This window comes from Corapipo altera, unplaced genomic scaffold, assembly GCF_003945725.1.
Source record: "Corapipo altera isolate COAL_440 unplaced genomic scaffold, ASM394572v1 61148, whole genome shotgun sequence".
NCBI classification, from domain to species: domain Eukaryota; kingdom Metazoa; phylum Chordata; class Aves; order Passeriformes; family Pipridae; genus Corapipo; species Corapipo altera.
In genome coordinates this window covers 882,435-898,125 of record NW_020884978.1, presented here as the reverse complement: position 1 = coordinate 898,125, position 15,691 = coordinate 882,435, and the positions used below count along the sequence as shown (strand labels likewise).

General features: G+C 42.8%; 1 protein-coding gene across 1 annotated transcript in view; it reads right to left on the bottom strand.

Annotated features, from left to right (window-relative positions):
• LOC113957790 (SET-binding protein-like) overlaps positions 1-15,255 on the bottom strand; it is a 515,694-nt gene extending 500,439 nt beyond the window's left edge. Inside the window, exon 1 of the mRNA XM_027665561.1 lies at positions 14,764-15,255. Within this exon, the coding sequence (XP_027521362.1) occupies positions 14,764-15,255 (492 nt within the window). The remainder of the gene's footprint in view (positions 1-14,763) is intronic.
• Between the last annotated feature and the right edge of the window lie 436 nt (positions 15,256-15,691).

Genomic DNA, 15,691 nt, shown 5'->3' with positions numbered 1-15,691 from the left:
ACAATCCTAAACATCCACTGGTCAGATTATGTGACCAATACATCTGTTCTAGAACAAGCAGTAGTCACAAGTATTGAGGCCATGTTGCTGAGAACACAGCTGTGATGGGCAGGGCACGTCTCCAGGATGAAGGACCACCGCCTCCCTAAGGTCTTGCTTTATGGTGAACTTGCCACCGGCTGCCGCAAGAGAGGAGCCCCGAAGTAGCAGCTGTAATCAAAGGCAAAAAACCCAGGCCTTGTCACAGAGCCCCCTTCTAATCACTACTGCACCCCAGACCACAGCTTTAGAAATCAGACACTAACCCCTATTGCCTAATTAGAAGAGCAGTGGAAAGCTTAGGAACTGGCATATCTTTTTTCTCCCTAAGTGGTCGCTGAATAAATGCTATATCCCTAGTTCACAGTCCCTTTTTACATTGTCGGCATTACCAGTCCTTTGTGTACCCACATGCTGTTACTTAAATTGCTTCCATGTTTTCATTACTTGCCCTCTGTGCTGTGTGTATTGAAGCTCATGCTGAAGTGTATTGCAAAGCACTGGGGAATACTGGAGATGTGGCTGAAATTTTTATGCAACAAACTTAAGTGATTTTTCAAGTTCTGATAGAGTTTGCTCCTACTCAGGGGGAAAAATAAATTCAGGTGCTACTTCATGAGGTGCAAGACAACTGCTCCTACCCACCAGAGACACAAGAATGGCACTTGCAGCTCAGGTTATGCTCAGCTGTCCATCCTTATATATGGTCTGTGGGGCCTCTCTATATGCCCTGTTTCCGTGAGCAAGGTGGTAAACTCAAATAATGATGCTGCTCCCATGTGCAAGGGAAATGTGTACATTGGGCCAAACTCTCCTCGCAAAAAAATCCATGGAGGACAGTGGAAGGAGCTGAAAGGTATGCCCCACTGGTTTAAATGCATTGTTCCCTCCTGCTGCTTCCAGTAGCTGCTTTTCTGGAGTTTGTACTGATTAAAGCAACAGACAATCAAACAGCCTAACTCTGAAATATCAAAACTGCCAGAATCATTTAAATGGGACAATCACTTTTTTTTTTTAACCACTACCACAGTTCTCAATGGTTCTGCAAGGACATGCAGAACCATTGTCCTGTGGGGCTGTCCTGTACAGGGCCAGGAGTTGGACTCAATGATCTTTGCGGGTCCCTTCCAACTCAGGATATTCTATGATTCTATGCAGAAGGTTCCTGCATACTCCTCTCACAGGGAAACCCATAGTTGGACCAGACAGTCACAGCTCCATGTTTCAACTTGCTGCTTCCTCCTATCTTCCCCCAAAAAAATCTGTCATGAGACATATGCATTGGTTATGAAAGCAATTGCACTACCAGGACTGGGACCCTTCTCCCACTTATTTCCAGTCTCTTCCTGTAGTGCCTTTCATCACTTCTGCAAGTATTCAGGGAGGAAAGGGAAGTGGAAATGAGACATTGCTTGGTGCTAAGAAGACAGTCCATTCCTCTCAATAGGTGGGAAAATCTCTTCTCAGTGTGTTATAGGGCCAAACCTCTGCTGTGCTAAAAGGAGATACTTTTTTCATGCACATAGACTATGCCATTTAGCAGGATTCTGAGAAAAAAAATCCCCATGATTTGTCGTTTTCTTTTCAAATTCAGCTTCTAAGAGAAGCACTCTCAGAGTGAGCAATGTTAATCCCCTTGGGCTCTGCCTTGATTCAATGGGAAATGTTGATGCTTCAAAAAATGATTTAGAGTTATGAAAATTTTGGTCTAAGTCAGTCTGTCGAGGAGGCTGTCTCCAAAGAGAGCCGTTGGCAATTATCCTCCTCAAGGCTTCAAGTAGCCCTTTGAGCATTCAACAAGTGTATATGGGAGAAGAGGGATCCAAGCTGCATGAGCAGGAAAGTCAAGTCATGCCCCAAGCTCTAATCAGTAGGTGCCTACATCCCAGATGAATTCGTCCAGGTTTTGGAGATACTCATGAGTCTTTCATCAAATCTGGGTTCCTGTCTGTCATGGTTTGAGAGCCCCAAAATCCAGTTCTCGAGTCCTAGCCTCCCTCCCACATCTCAGCTCAGTGTGAGATGGGTTTTCCAGACACCACACAAGACTCAAAATGGGGGGAAAGGATTATATATTACAATGACTGTACAAAATAAATACTACAATACATTACACACACAATCTCAACTATCTCTACTGTGATAAACTGAGAAAATGATTCGGGCTAATTAAGAGGAAACAGTGTAAGGTCAATATGACCTGGAGAGAGAAAAGAAAAACAAATCGTAAAACTTAATTGGGTCCCTATAAAGAGATAAAACAAGTTACCTCCCTTTTACCTTGTGTAGGATTTATAGTGAGAGAATTTTGTTTAGTTAGCTAGATAATAGCACCTTTCTTAAAATTTATAACTTTGTATAGATAACAAGCAAACATCTGCTGAATGTCTGATTTGACAATATATTATGGATGCTTATAGATAACATTCTTGTTAAGAAAAACATCTGTTGAATGTCTGACCTAACAATGTGTAATGTTTATACTTATGTATAATGAATATTCATGTAGTAGCTGGAAATAAATGTAGAACAACTGTCTTCTTTGGGTGTAACAGGCGTTGGGAGTTGTTGAACCCTTCCCTGATCACCCAGTGCTGAATTTGCTTTTATCATATAATAAATTCTGATTGGAAATCACCCGACTGGGTTTCTATTTCTCACAAACTTGGTGACCCCGACGTGATACCCTTTGTGTTCTGGGAGATATTTAGCACCTGGGATAGGAGCGCGCCCGCTGTTTTTCAGCGGCCTATTCACAGGCCTAATATTTCAACAAGGACCAAGGGTAATGCATGCATATGATAAAAGCAAGGAATTAAAAAGCTCCTGGAGTGCTGCAGCAAAAAGCCCATAATTCTTGTGCACGAAGACCCGAGTGAGAACAATGGACTGTGAGTATCACTTCGGGGGGGCGGATAAAGAGGTCGGAGTGAATGAGTGAATGAGACGCAGCGTAGCGAATCGAGTGCAGAGTCCTTCTAACCTCGTTTCTGTCTCCCCGCGAGGGGCGCAGCAGGTGAAGGGACGAAGCGGTTGAATTGATGAGTGGACCTCTGGGGTCGGTGGGAGTTTTTCAGAAAGGACCACTGAGTCAGTGAAAAATCCTAGAAGGGATCCCAGAGGATCGGTGGGAAGGTAGGAAAACTTTAGAAGGGACCTCAGGAATATGGGGCAGGGAATTAGTAAATTAAGTTGCCCCAGGAAGGAAAGGAGCAGGCAGGCATTGCCGGATATACCCTTAGACAGTCCTCTAGGGGTAATGATCTTAAACTGGGAAAAGAGAGAGAGTACTAAAAATAAAGAAAAACCAAAAATGATTCAGTACTGCATGACTGAGTGGACTAAAGAAAAAATAAGGAGTGATGGTATCTCTTGGACCCTCATTTGAGGGTTGGATCTGTCAAGCCAATAAACTCTGAAGAGAGTGAATATGCTGCTTGCTGGAAAGAAGTTTGGCCAGAACCTACTAAAGTTTATAAGTTAACGAAAGAAAAGCAGGCCGAAAAGAAAGTAACAGAAACCAAATGGGAGCCATTAGACAATTTACCTCCACCCTATAATCCACCCCCTCAGCAACCCCTTTTACAACCCCCTCCACAGACCCCTCAGCAACCCCTTTTACAACCCCCTCCACAGACCCCTCAGCAACCCCTTTTAAAACCCCCTCCACAGACCCTTTCATCACCCTCTTTACAGCCCCCCTCGGCTGCTGTTCCCACAGCGCCTGTGAGTTATTCCCCACCTGTACAAACTCCTTTAACTGCAGACTCCACTACCCTGCAAAATCATAAGAGTGAAAATCCTGAAAAACATAAGACGAGCCACCCCAAGGGAAGTTAGAGCCCTTTTGGTAGAACAGGACAGCTCTAGTGAGGAAAATGAAGGGGTGTACTCAACACAAGAATTATACCCACTTAGGGAAGTGCCTTTGGGGGGAGCGCAAGGGGGAATTGGGTTTGTAAATGTTCCCCTAAGTTCAAGTGAAGTTCGGGCATTTAAGAAAGAGATGGGGAGGTTATTAGAGGATCCCTTAGGAGTAGCCGAACAACTAGATCAATTTTTGGGACCAAATACATTTACTTGGGGAGAAATGCAATCCATTCTGGGAATACTATTCAACCCGGAAGAGAGACAGATGATATGGACAGCAGGGATAAGGATATGGGATAGGGAGAATCAATTGGGTCCCCCCAGGGACAATAAAATGCCTGTTAATCCTCCCAATTGGGACTCTAATTCTGCCGCAGACCGACAACACATGGCAGATTATCGCACCTTAATAATAAGAGGAATTAAGGAAGTTGTGCCTCGTGGACAGAATGTCACAAAAGCATTTAAAAGCCAGCAGGAAAGAGATGAAACCCCGAGTGCATGGCTAGAGAGATTAAGAAAAGATTTACAGCAATACTCAGGAATCGACCCAGAAACTACAACTGGACAAGTGGTACTAAAGGTCCACTTTGTAACTAATTCTTGAACGATATCCGAAAAAAATTAGAAAAATTAGAAGATTGGCAGCACCGGGGGCTTGAAGATTTACTGAGAGAACCACAAAAAGTCTATGTGCGAAGAGATGATGAGAAAGTAAAAACAAAGGCAAAAGTGTTAGTAGCTGCCATCCGAGAATCACATAAAGGTGTAAAGTCAGATGAGAGGAAGAGTTTTAAGGGAGAAAGGAAAATGGGGGGTCTGAAAAAACCCCAACAAACTGTCCCAAGGGGCCAGGAGCTTGCATGTTATTATTGTGGGGAAAAAGGTCATCTGAAGAGAAACTGCCCCAAGAGACAAAAGGATGCAAAACTGTTTGAGGAAGTCGAAAGAGATTAGGGAAGTCAGGGGCTTTATTTCCTGGGAGAAAAACATCATAAAAAGCCCTTGATAAAATTGAGATTAGGCCCCCAGGACGAAGAATATGAATTTCTGGTAGATACCGGTGCAGATAAATCATGTATTATCAAAATTCCTCAGGGTTGTACAACCAGTAAAGACACAATTAGAGTAATTGGAGCAAAAGGAGAAGGATTCCCAGTGCCTATAATAAAACAAGTTCAAATTGAGGGAGAAACCAAAATTACAGTGGGAGATTTACTTTTAGTACCTGAAGCAGGTTGCAATCTTTTAGGGAGAGACCTGCAGGTTTCCCTGGGAATAGGAGTTGTGCCAGAAGAAGGAGAAATGAGAGTTAAAATAATGACTCTAAAAGAGGAAGATGAGGAAAAGATTAACCCCAGTGTGTGGGCCTCAGAAGACCAAGTGGGAAAATTAAAGATAGACCCCATAAAAATAGAAATCATTGATTCCAACCACCCAATACAAATAAAACAATATCCTATTTCTCAAAAAGGAAGAGCAAAACTTAAACCCATTATAGACAAATTACTGACAAATGGAACTTCAGAAGTCTATATGTCCCCTCATAACACCCCTATACTTCCAGTAAAAAAAGGGGATGGTACCTTTAGGCTAGTCCAAGACTTAAGGGAAGTAAATAAAAGAACAATTGCCCGATTCCCTGTAGTTCCAAACCCATACACCCTTTTGAGTCATATTCCTCCTAATTACATATGGTATAGTGTGGTCGATTTGAAAGATGCTTTCTGGGCCTGCCCACTAGATGAAGAAAGCAGAAATATCTTCGCCTTTGAATGGGAAGATCCGCAAACACGGAGGAAACAACAATTAAGATGGACAGTTCTTCCTCAGGGGTTCACAGAATCTCCAAACCTGTTTGGACAGGCCCTAGAAAAGATACTATTAGAATTCCCTAAACCTCCGGGAATAGAGATTATACAATATGTAGATGATTTATTAATTGCTGGGGAAAGTGAAGAGGGAGTCAGAGAAATCACAATACAACTCTTAAACTTCCTGGGGGAAAAAGGGTTAAAAGTTTCCAAGAAGAAGTTACAGTTTGTAGAACAAAAGGTAAAATATTTAGGTCACTGGCTAGATAAGGGAACCAAAAGACTAGATGCTGTAAGAGTGAGGGGAATATTGGCCCTAGCTCCCCCAAAAACCAAAAGGGATATAAGAAGGTTACTGGGATTATTAGGATACTGCAGATTGTGGATTGAGGGTTATAGTGGATTAGTAAAGTTTTTATATGAAAAGCTTACCCAAGAAGTAGTGAAGTGGAATGACAAAGATAGTGAAAAGCTAGAGGAAATTAAAAGAGCTCTAACTAGAGCTCCAGTTCTAACACTCCCTGAACTGAAGCAACCCTTTCAGTTGTTTGTAAATGTAGAACAAGGACTTGCTTATGGAATATTAACCCAAGAAAAAGGAGGACATCAAAAGCCAGTAGCGTATCTGTCAAAATTACTAGACCCTGTCAGCAGAAGTTGGCCCATGTGCTTGCAAGCTGTCGCAGCCACTGCTATATTAGTGGAAGAAAGTCGTAAAATCACCTTTGGAGGAAAAATTACAGTTTTCACCCCCCACGCTGTATGAGCACTACTGAATCAAAAAGTGGAAAAATGGCTAACAGATGCCTGCATTTTAAAATATGAAGCTATATTAATCCATAGTCCAGACTTAGAACTACTAGTAACTAACAATCAAAATCCGGCACAATTTTTATATGGGGAACCAAGTGAACTGACTCAAATACTAGAGCATGACTGCTCAGAACTAATACAATTACAAACCAAAGTCAGAGAAGATTTAGAAGAGGTGGAATTAGAAAACGGAGAAAAATATTTCGTTGATGGCTCCTCCCGATACAAAGATGGGAAGAGAATTTCTGGATATGCAGTCATCAATGGGAATAATATGACAATTGCAGAATCAGGAAAGCTTAGTTCAGCCTGGTCAGCACAAGCGTGTGAGTTGTATGCTCTCTACCGGGCTCTTGAATTATTAACAGGAAAAAAAGGAACAATTTTTACAGATTCGAAATATTGTTATGGAGTCGTGCACACATTTGGGAAAATTTGGAAAGAAAGAGGGTTAATAAGCACGAGAGGTAAATCACTAATACACGAAGAGTTGATAAATCAAGTATTAGAAGCTTTAAGGAAACCCCTAGAGATAGCAGTAGTCTATGTAAAAGGACATCAAAAGGGAATATCATTCATAATCTGAGGAAATAACTTAGCAGATGAAGTGGTCAAAGACGCAGTTGAAAAAGGGGAAATAACTAAGTTAAATATATTAAACTTACAACAGCCTGAGAACTTAGAAATACCAGTATTTTCAGAGAGGGAAGAGAAAGAACTAACACGAATAGCTGCAAAGAAGCAAGAAGGGGGGGCATGTATCTTAGCAGATGGGAGAAAAATGGTTTCTAAACCAATAGCACGAGCAATATTAATGAAATTACATCAAACCACTCACTGGGGAACACGAGCTTTATGTGATCAGTTTTTACAATGTTATGGGTGTATAGGAATTTTCGAAATCACTAAGCAAGTTACCAACCACTGCTTGACATGTCAAAAAGTAAATAAAAAGGTTATGAGAAATACTCCTGTAGGAGGAAGGGATATTGCATACTGACCCTTCGAGCGAATACAGGTGGATTTCACAGAACTCCCACCTGTGAATAGATGGAAATATCTACTAGTAATAACCGACCATCTGACCCACTGGGTAGAAGCAATACCTACTGGAAGGGCTACAACAAATTTTGTAATCAAAATACTACTTGAAAATATAATTCCTAGATACGGAATGGTATATAGTATAGATTCAGACAGAGGAACTCATTTCACCTCAAAAATACTTAAAGAAATAACAATTACGATAGGAATCATGTGGAAACACCATACTCCCTGGCACCCCCAAAGTTCAGGGAGGGTTGAGCGAATGAACTAGACTCTGAAGCAAGCCCTAACTAAATTGATGATTGAAACTCAGATGTCATGGGTTAAATGTTTACCCCTAGCCTTACTGTGTATTCGAACCCAACCCAGGACAGACCTCGGTCTATCACCATATGAAATGCTTTATGGAATGCCTTATATCTGGCTAAAGGATGCAGTAGGTGACTATAACAATACTGACACAAAATTAAGACCATACATACAAACACTTGCAAAAAGGTTGACAGAAATAGGAGAACTATGAGCCTTAGCCCAAACAGCACCATTAGATTTCAAGATACATAAAATAAACCCTGGGGATTAGGTCCTAATAAAGAGATGGAAAGAAACTTCTTTAACCCCATTTTGGGAAGGTCCCTTCCAGGTACTGCTCATGACAGAGACTGCAGTGCATACAGCAGAATGAGGGTGGACACACACGACCAGAGTGAAAGGATCTGTTGCTCCACCACCCCTGAAAGAGGGGACTGTGTCATCGACGCCTGGGGACCTACGACTTAAACTCCAGAAAAGACCTTTATGAATTCATCACCTGAATGGAGAAAACATATCGAAGGTTGGAATGAGTTATCCCCAGAACAAAAAGACTTAAGGGCCCGACAGGTATTTCCTGAAAGTTTCTGTATAAAACCTAACCTGAGATCCTGGTTTCAATTGGCCCCAGGACAAATTCTTAGGAGACAGCGGTTTGTTTCTTGGAAAGAGGGAGCCATCCCCTGGCAGAGTGGAGGGGCAGGTGCATATTTTACTAATCGTCTAGTTAACCCAATCCTTGTGTTAGCTTGTGACCTTGAGAAAGAAGATCCCCTAACTCCTGGACCGCCACCACCAGATCGCATACGCTGTATAAAACATCCGTGGGCTCAACATGATGGTTGGGTAGAGTGTCAGTGTAGGCACTGTCACCGTAAATGGTCCTGTGTGGCCTTTAACCGACATATACATTGCCCTGAGTGTCGTGACACGCACGGAGATCAACCCCAATTAGAGTCAGCACAGATAAATAAGCTGTTCTGTGGGTGGGAATTGTTATTACCAGTAAATTGGGAAATATTTGAAACTGACTGGTATGCAGCATTGAGATACAGTGTAATGAAATTTGCTGGAGAAACAGCCCAAATTGACTGCCCGCTAGATGACTTTAACTTTATAGACCCCATGTAAAGAATGTCACAATGGCTAACAATTTATATATTGATTAATTAGTGGGAATAATAATTTTGCTGACAGAACCCGTTGTTGTGAGATAAAGTGAACCTTTACCTTGAAACGGAAAAACTGGGTCTTAATCAAATTAGAAGATTTAAAAGGGGCAAGACCAGGTTAACCTCTGAACCTGCCACTGACAGCCAGCCACGGGATGCAACCCAGTTCAGGCATGGGCCGTGGAGGTTTAAGTTATGCTGGACCCTTTTGGATACTCTGCTGCTTTTGGGCTCACGTCCTGTCTGACGAATGTACAAAATGCTACCAAATTACACGATATAAAGGCCATATGATTCAAAGCTTAAGCTACCACTCATTTGTCAACAAAGTCTGCTATGACTCTAGACAACTGAACACTTGCAACACGGGTTCTCGGCAACTATGGGTAGCAAAAAATTTAGGAAAAGGGGGAACCAGATTGGGACTTAGTTGTCCTAAGGGAGAGGAATGGATTTGTTTCACTCAAGAAGGCCATTGGGACATTTCTGACGGTGGTGGAATGCAGGACTTGAAAAGGGAGGAAATAATAAAACAGAGGGTGCAAACCACATTAAAAGAAACCACACAAGGAAAGCCTTCCAACACAGGTGACTTATACCAGAAATTAAAAGACAAACTAGGAGAAGATTGGCAACTCCCAGGTTATGGAACTAACCTATATATTGATCGAATGGAACATATTATTCAAACCTTAGATTTATCCAAGTGCTGGATTTGTAGTGGACCTTTGATGACAGAGGAGTGGCCCTGGAAAGGGACTAGCCTCACTCCATGGGAAATTCTAAAATGGAATCACTCCCAGAAAGCATCAGAATCTAGGCCCCAAGGTTGGATTTTAATTTCTGACGTAGTCAGGTAAGAATGCATTGAATGGAGAGGTAGGGAAACATATAAAACTAAAGTAGGAGAGTCCCCATCCCTATCAGTGAAAATAATAAATACCACAGGAGAATATTGGTGGTCAAAAGAACCATTAGGATATTGGACTAACAATATGACTGCAGATTGTACTTGGCATGATGAAGCTCAAAGCTGGTGGTGTAATGAAACAAATTTGAAAAACCCTTTTGAAAGCATAAAAGAATTAAAAATATATTGGGACCAAGCAGGTAGCACCAATTTAGAATGGATAGCTCCAGAAGGATTATTTTGGATATGTGGAAAGCGAGCATATACACAGTTCCCTAGAGACTAGGGAATAATCCACTAGGTATAATCCAACCGGGGTTCTTCTTACTGCCCCCTGAAAAAGGTATGAGTTTAGGTGTACCTTTGTACGATGATTATGGAACCATACGCCGAGAAAAAAGGGATGACATTGGAGGAACCCAAAAGTGGTACGATGATGAATGGCCTCCTGAACGAATCATTGCTACTTACGGAACAGCTACTTGGGCCCAAGATGGGACCTGGGGTTATCAAACCCCCATATACATGCTAAATAGAATTATACGCCTTCAGGCAGTCATGGAAATAGTAGTCAATAAGACAATTCAAACTCTGGATCTAATCAGCAATCAAAAACTCGAGCAAGTCAGCAATCAAAAACTCCAGTAGCTGTGTACCAGTATAGGCTTGCCTTAGATTATCTGTTAGCTGAGGAAGGGGATGTGTGTGGTAAATTCAACACCTCAGATTGTTGTTTACAAATTGATGATAATAGACAAGTAGTTATGGATATCGCAAAGGATATCAGAAAACTGACTCATGTACCTGAACAAAAATGGAACTCCATGCTCGACAGTCAATGGTGGGATAACTTGTTAGGAACAGCTTGGTGGAAGAAAGTAGGATTCTTTTTATTATGCTCATTGGTCAGTATAATATTTTTACTGTGTTTAATCCCTTGTTTCATTAAATTGATAGTTTCTGTCGTACAAGGAATGCAGATATCAACAATGCCGATAGATCCAAAGATGGCTCAAAGTGTCAAAGTACTGTTAGTCACCAGAACTCCACCTTCCCGAGATGAAGAAAATGTAAAATTAATATTGTCCAGATTAGAGTAGAAAACTCGAATCAATAATTTTATAGAAAGAGAGGAGGGATTGTGATAAACTGAGAAAATGATTCGGGCTAATTAAGAGGAAACAGTGTAAGGTCAATATGACCTGGAGAGAGAAAAGAAAAACAAATCGTAAAACTTAATTGAGATAAAACAAGTTACCTCCCTTTTACCTTGTGTAGGATTTATAGTGAGAGAATTTTGTTTAGTTAGTTAGATAATAGCACCTTTCTTAAAATTTATAACTTTGTATAGATAACAAGCAAACATCTGTTGAATGTCTGATTTGACAATATATTATGGATGCTTATAGATAACATTCTTGTTAAGAAAACATCTGTTGAATGTCTGACTTAACAATATATTATGGATGCTTATAGATAACATTCTTGTTAAGAAAAACATCTGTTGAATGTCTGACCTAACAATGTGTAATGTTTATACTTATGTATAATGAATATTCATGTAGTAGCTGGAAATAAATGTAGAACAACTGTCTTCTTTGGGTGTGACAGGCGTTGGGAGTTGTTGAACCCTTCCCTGATCACCCAGTGCTGAATTTGCTTTTATCATATAATAAATTCTGATTGGAAATCACCCAACTAGGTTTCTATTTCTCACATCTACCATGACAAAACAGTATTTACAATGGATCAAATCTCTTCTCCCTTCCAAATAAAAGTCCAGGAGGGAAGAAGGAAAAGATCCTTTCTACTTTCAGAGCAGCATTCTCTTCAGAGTAGCAGTCTATCTCTCTCTCTTCCATGCAGCAGCTGTAGCTGGATCTCTGCCAGTACACACGAGGGGGGTATCCAAGCCCTCTCGGCCCTTCATCTCCAAGCAAGGGTCTTCTCTTCCGTGGGTTGCATTCACCTGGACAAAGGTCGCTTCACCACGTCATGTCAACGAAATGCAGAAGCCTTCGTGACGGTCCGTATCTTCAGGGGATTCAAGCTGCCTTTGCAGAGCTCCCGTGCTCTGACTCAAAACTGCCAGCTTGGCAGTAGCAGCAGGGGGGGCCAAGGTCACCCCCTCCGCATTCCTTCTCTGAGCTTTTCAGCTCCTTTCTGCAGTGCTGTAGCACTCCAAGACTCTTTGAAATAAGAGTTCATCATCCTCCTCCTTTCTGGGAGGGGTCTCCAAGGAGTTTGGGGGGTTTTGGTTTCAGTTCTTACCCAAACTTTCTCTCTGTAGAGTTTAGTTCTGCTCTCTCTGCTGCGGCTAGCTCTCTTTCTCTTCAGACAACTCTGTGTCTCTCTCTCTTCCATCTCTTCTCCCTTATATCTCTTGGCTCTCAGCCACAGTCTCTGGCCAGTGCTGTTCTGCAGTTGCTGCTGCTGCTGCTCACGGTGGAGAAACATCCCCCAGTTCATAGCTACAGGCACTTAGTCCAGTCTTATGCTGTTCCAAGTCCCTGTAGCCCCCCAGCTGGGGTTGGGGGGGGATCAGCCCCCAATGGGGCTGCAGCCCCTTCTCCTCATGGTTCTACAACATAGTTACTTCTCCTACAACTACAACAACTATTTTCTTTTTCGGTCTAAGTGTGATATGTTTATATTTTGCAGAAGTGCTCATTGGCTCAAACCTCAAGGGTCACCACCCCCTGGGGCTTACCATTTTAGAACTTCAGGGGGAAAACTGTTTTCCCCCACCACACTGTCTGAACTCATCATGATGCCCACATGCTACTAAGGAGGCAGAGTATCCTGAGCTGCATCAAAAGAAGCGTGGCCAGCAGGTCAAGGGAGGTGATTCTGCCCCTCTACCACTCTAGTGAGACCCCACCTGGAGTATTGCATTCACCTCTGGGATCCCCAGCACAGGAAGGACATTGACCTGTTGGAGCAAGTCCAGAGGAGGGTCACCAAGATGATTAGAGGGATGGAGCACCTCTCCTATGAGGAAAGGTTGAGACAATTGGGTTTGTTCAGCCTGGAAAAGAGAAGGCTTCAGGGTGACCTAATTGCAGCCTTCCAGTACCTGAAGGGAGCCTACAAGAAAGACAGAGGGGAACTTCTTACAAGAGCATGCAGTGACAGGACAAGGGGGAATGCTTTCAAACTGAAAGAGTAGGTTTAGATTAGATATGATGAAATTCTTGATTGTGAGGGTGGTGAGGAACTGGCACAGGTTGCCCAGAGAAGCTGTGGATGTCCCATCCCTGGAAGTGTTTAAGGCCAGGTTGGATGGAGCTCTGAGCAACCTGGTCTAGTGAAAGGTGTCCCTGTCCACAGCAGGGGGGGTGGAACTAGATGATCTTTAAAGTCCCTTCCAACCTGCTCTACTCTGCACTGTTGCTGCCTCACCTTGAGTACTGTGTGCAGTTTTGGGCACCACAATATAAAAAAGACATTAAGTTATTAGAGAGCATCCAAAGGAGGGCCATGAGGATGGTGAAGAGTCTGGAGGGGAAGTTGTATGAGGAGTGGCTGAGGTCACTTGGTTTGTTCAGCTTGGAGGAGACTGAAGGGAGACCTCATTTTGGTCTTCAACACCGTCATGAGGGGAAGCAGAGGGGCAGGTACTGATCTCTTCACTCTCATGACCAGTGACAGGACTCGAGGAAACAGCATGAAACTGAGTCAGGGGAGGTTTAGGTTAGATATCAGGAAAAGGTTTTTCACCCCCAGGGTGGTTGAGCACTGGAACAGGCTCCCTAGGAAGCACCAAGCCTGAGTTCAAGAAGCATTTGGACAACGCTCTCAAGCACATGGTGTGATTCTTGGGGTGTCCTGCGTAGGGCCAGGAGTTGGACTTGATGATCCTGATGGGTCCCTTCCAACTCAGCACATTCTGTGATTCTGTTTGTACTGTGATAAAGCCTCAACCTGACCAAAGTTCCTTTGTCTAATACCTAGGACAGAAACATCACTACACCCAAAAAGACATGAGTAGTCACCAGCTGTCCCTCTCCCGACCAGCGCTGCTTAAAACACTCAAACTAAATTTGTTTTAAGACTAAATGTAGATGACACTACTGAAAAATCAAGACAATGACAAAATAAAAGGGTGAAACAGCTCATACAAAGAAAGGATTTTCTTTCTTTCCCCCTCCCTCTTCCTCTCCTTGACTAAATGAAAAACTAAAAAGATTAATTTTTACCCAAAGTACCAAAAATTTCTCTGCAGAAGGATATTTCAAGAAAATGATATGCATCTGGGAGAAAATGAGACTTATAGTGGAAGCATTTTCTGAAACATAACTATAGTGTTGCTCACACAATGCTGTAATCAAGAATAATGAAGCCCTTTCCCCAATATTCAGGAATAGATTCAATTGTTCACAATGCACATTCCTGTATTTTAAAAATGCAGTTGAAAGCTTTAACTGCTGAAAGACTCAAGCATTAGCACTCAGGCACAAAGCAATTTAGAAGTGGGCCCCTTCATTTATCACTCGTGTAATTATTAATCTTAAACCTCAAGTACGAACAAAAATAGAAGAGGCCCAGCTGAACTTTTGATCCCTTCTGAACTGGTTCATCTGAGGGATAGTTCAAGATCATTCCCACAGCATATGTGCCGATGCAGGATGACACCCACTATGTGTTACCTCCTCCATGGCCAAACAGGGCTTTGCAAACCCTGCAAAGGTTATATCTTGGACACAAACTGTTTGAGCAGGTTTAATCCTCCCCTCTCCCTCTGCTTTCAGGAGAAAGGGGAAATACAGAAAAGAATAGGACTTACCTTCTTTCTGGAGTGCAATCTGTCCTCCTCTTTAGCTGCTTTGCTATTTTTACCAGCTCTAGAAAGCTTCTGGTCCCCAGACTGCTTGATGGTGATTTTGATCTCGGGAGGGCAAATATAGTTCTCCAAGTTCTTTGGGGGCTTCTTAGTTCTCTTGGTGGTCTGTATCTTTAGTTTTAAACTCCCCTCTGTAAAGTTAGCCTCCTTGATGGAAAATTCCTGCTCCTCCAGGCCATCTCCCACCACCCATTTCTCACTGTCTGCATTGGAAGTGGAATCCACATCTCTCCTAGAACCCAGCTCATCCTCTTCCTCCGGCTCCAGCTTTTCACCACTCACCAGGATCTCTTTCCCTGAGCCCGCCATAGGCAGCATCATCTCCCCTGCACAGCCAGAGGCAGACAAAGGCTTCACAGAGGTGACAGCGGCTGGCAGAAAGTCTGCCTCACCCCTCCTTTGCCAAGAGCTGCCCAAAGTCTCCCTGGGCTCCATAGCAATACTACAACGCCCTGGAGTTTTATCCGAGGGAAGGGGAGCACAGGAGGAGATGAGGAAAACAAGGGCAGGTACGATCCAAGGGAACGAATGGTAACCGTCTGCCAAATTCAACGTCCTGATTGCCCAAAGGCTGCAAGGAGCTCAGAAGAGACCAAATCTGCCACTGCCAAAAGAAAAGAGAAGAAAAAAAAGGAAGTTAGCATGTGCACGCGTATTGAACGCGAGTGTGGAGATAACTGAAACAGGATGCACTTGGGCTTCCCCTGCAGCATCTCAAGGGCTTTCTGTCATGAGTTTAACCTGTGGCCAGGTTTTGGAGCAAAGGGGAGCTATAGGGTGGCTTCTGTTGGAAGCTACTGAAAGCTTTCACTGTCCTATGAAGAACCAATGGTAGCTAAATGCAGGAGGGATTTCCTGCCTCTGGCCACGG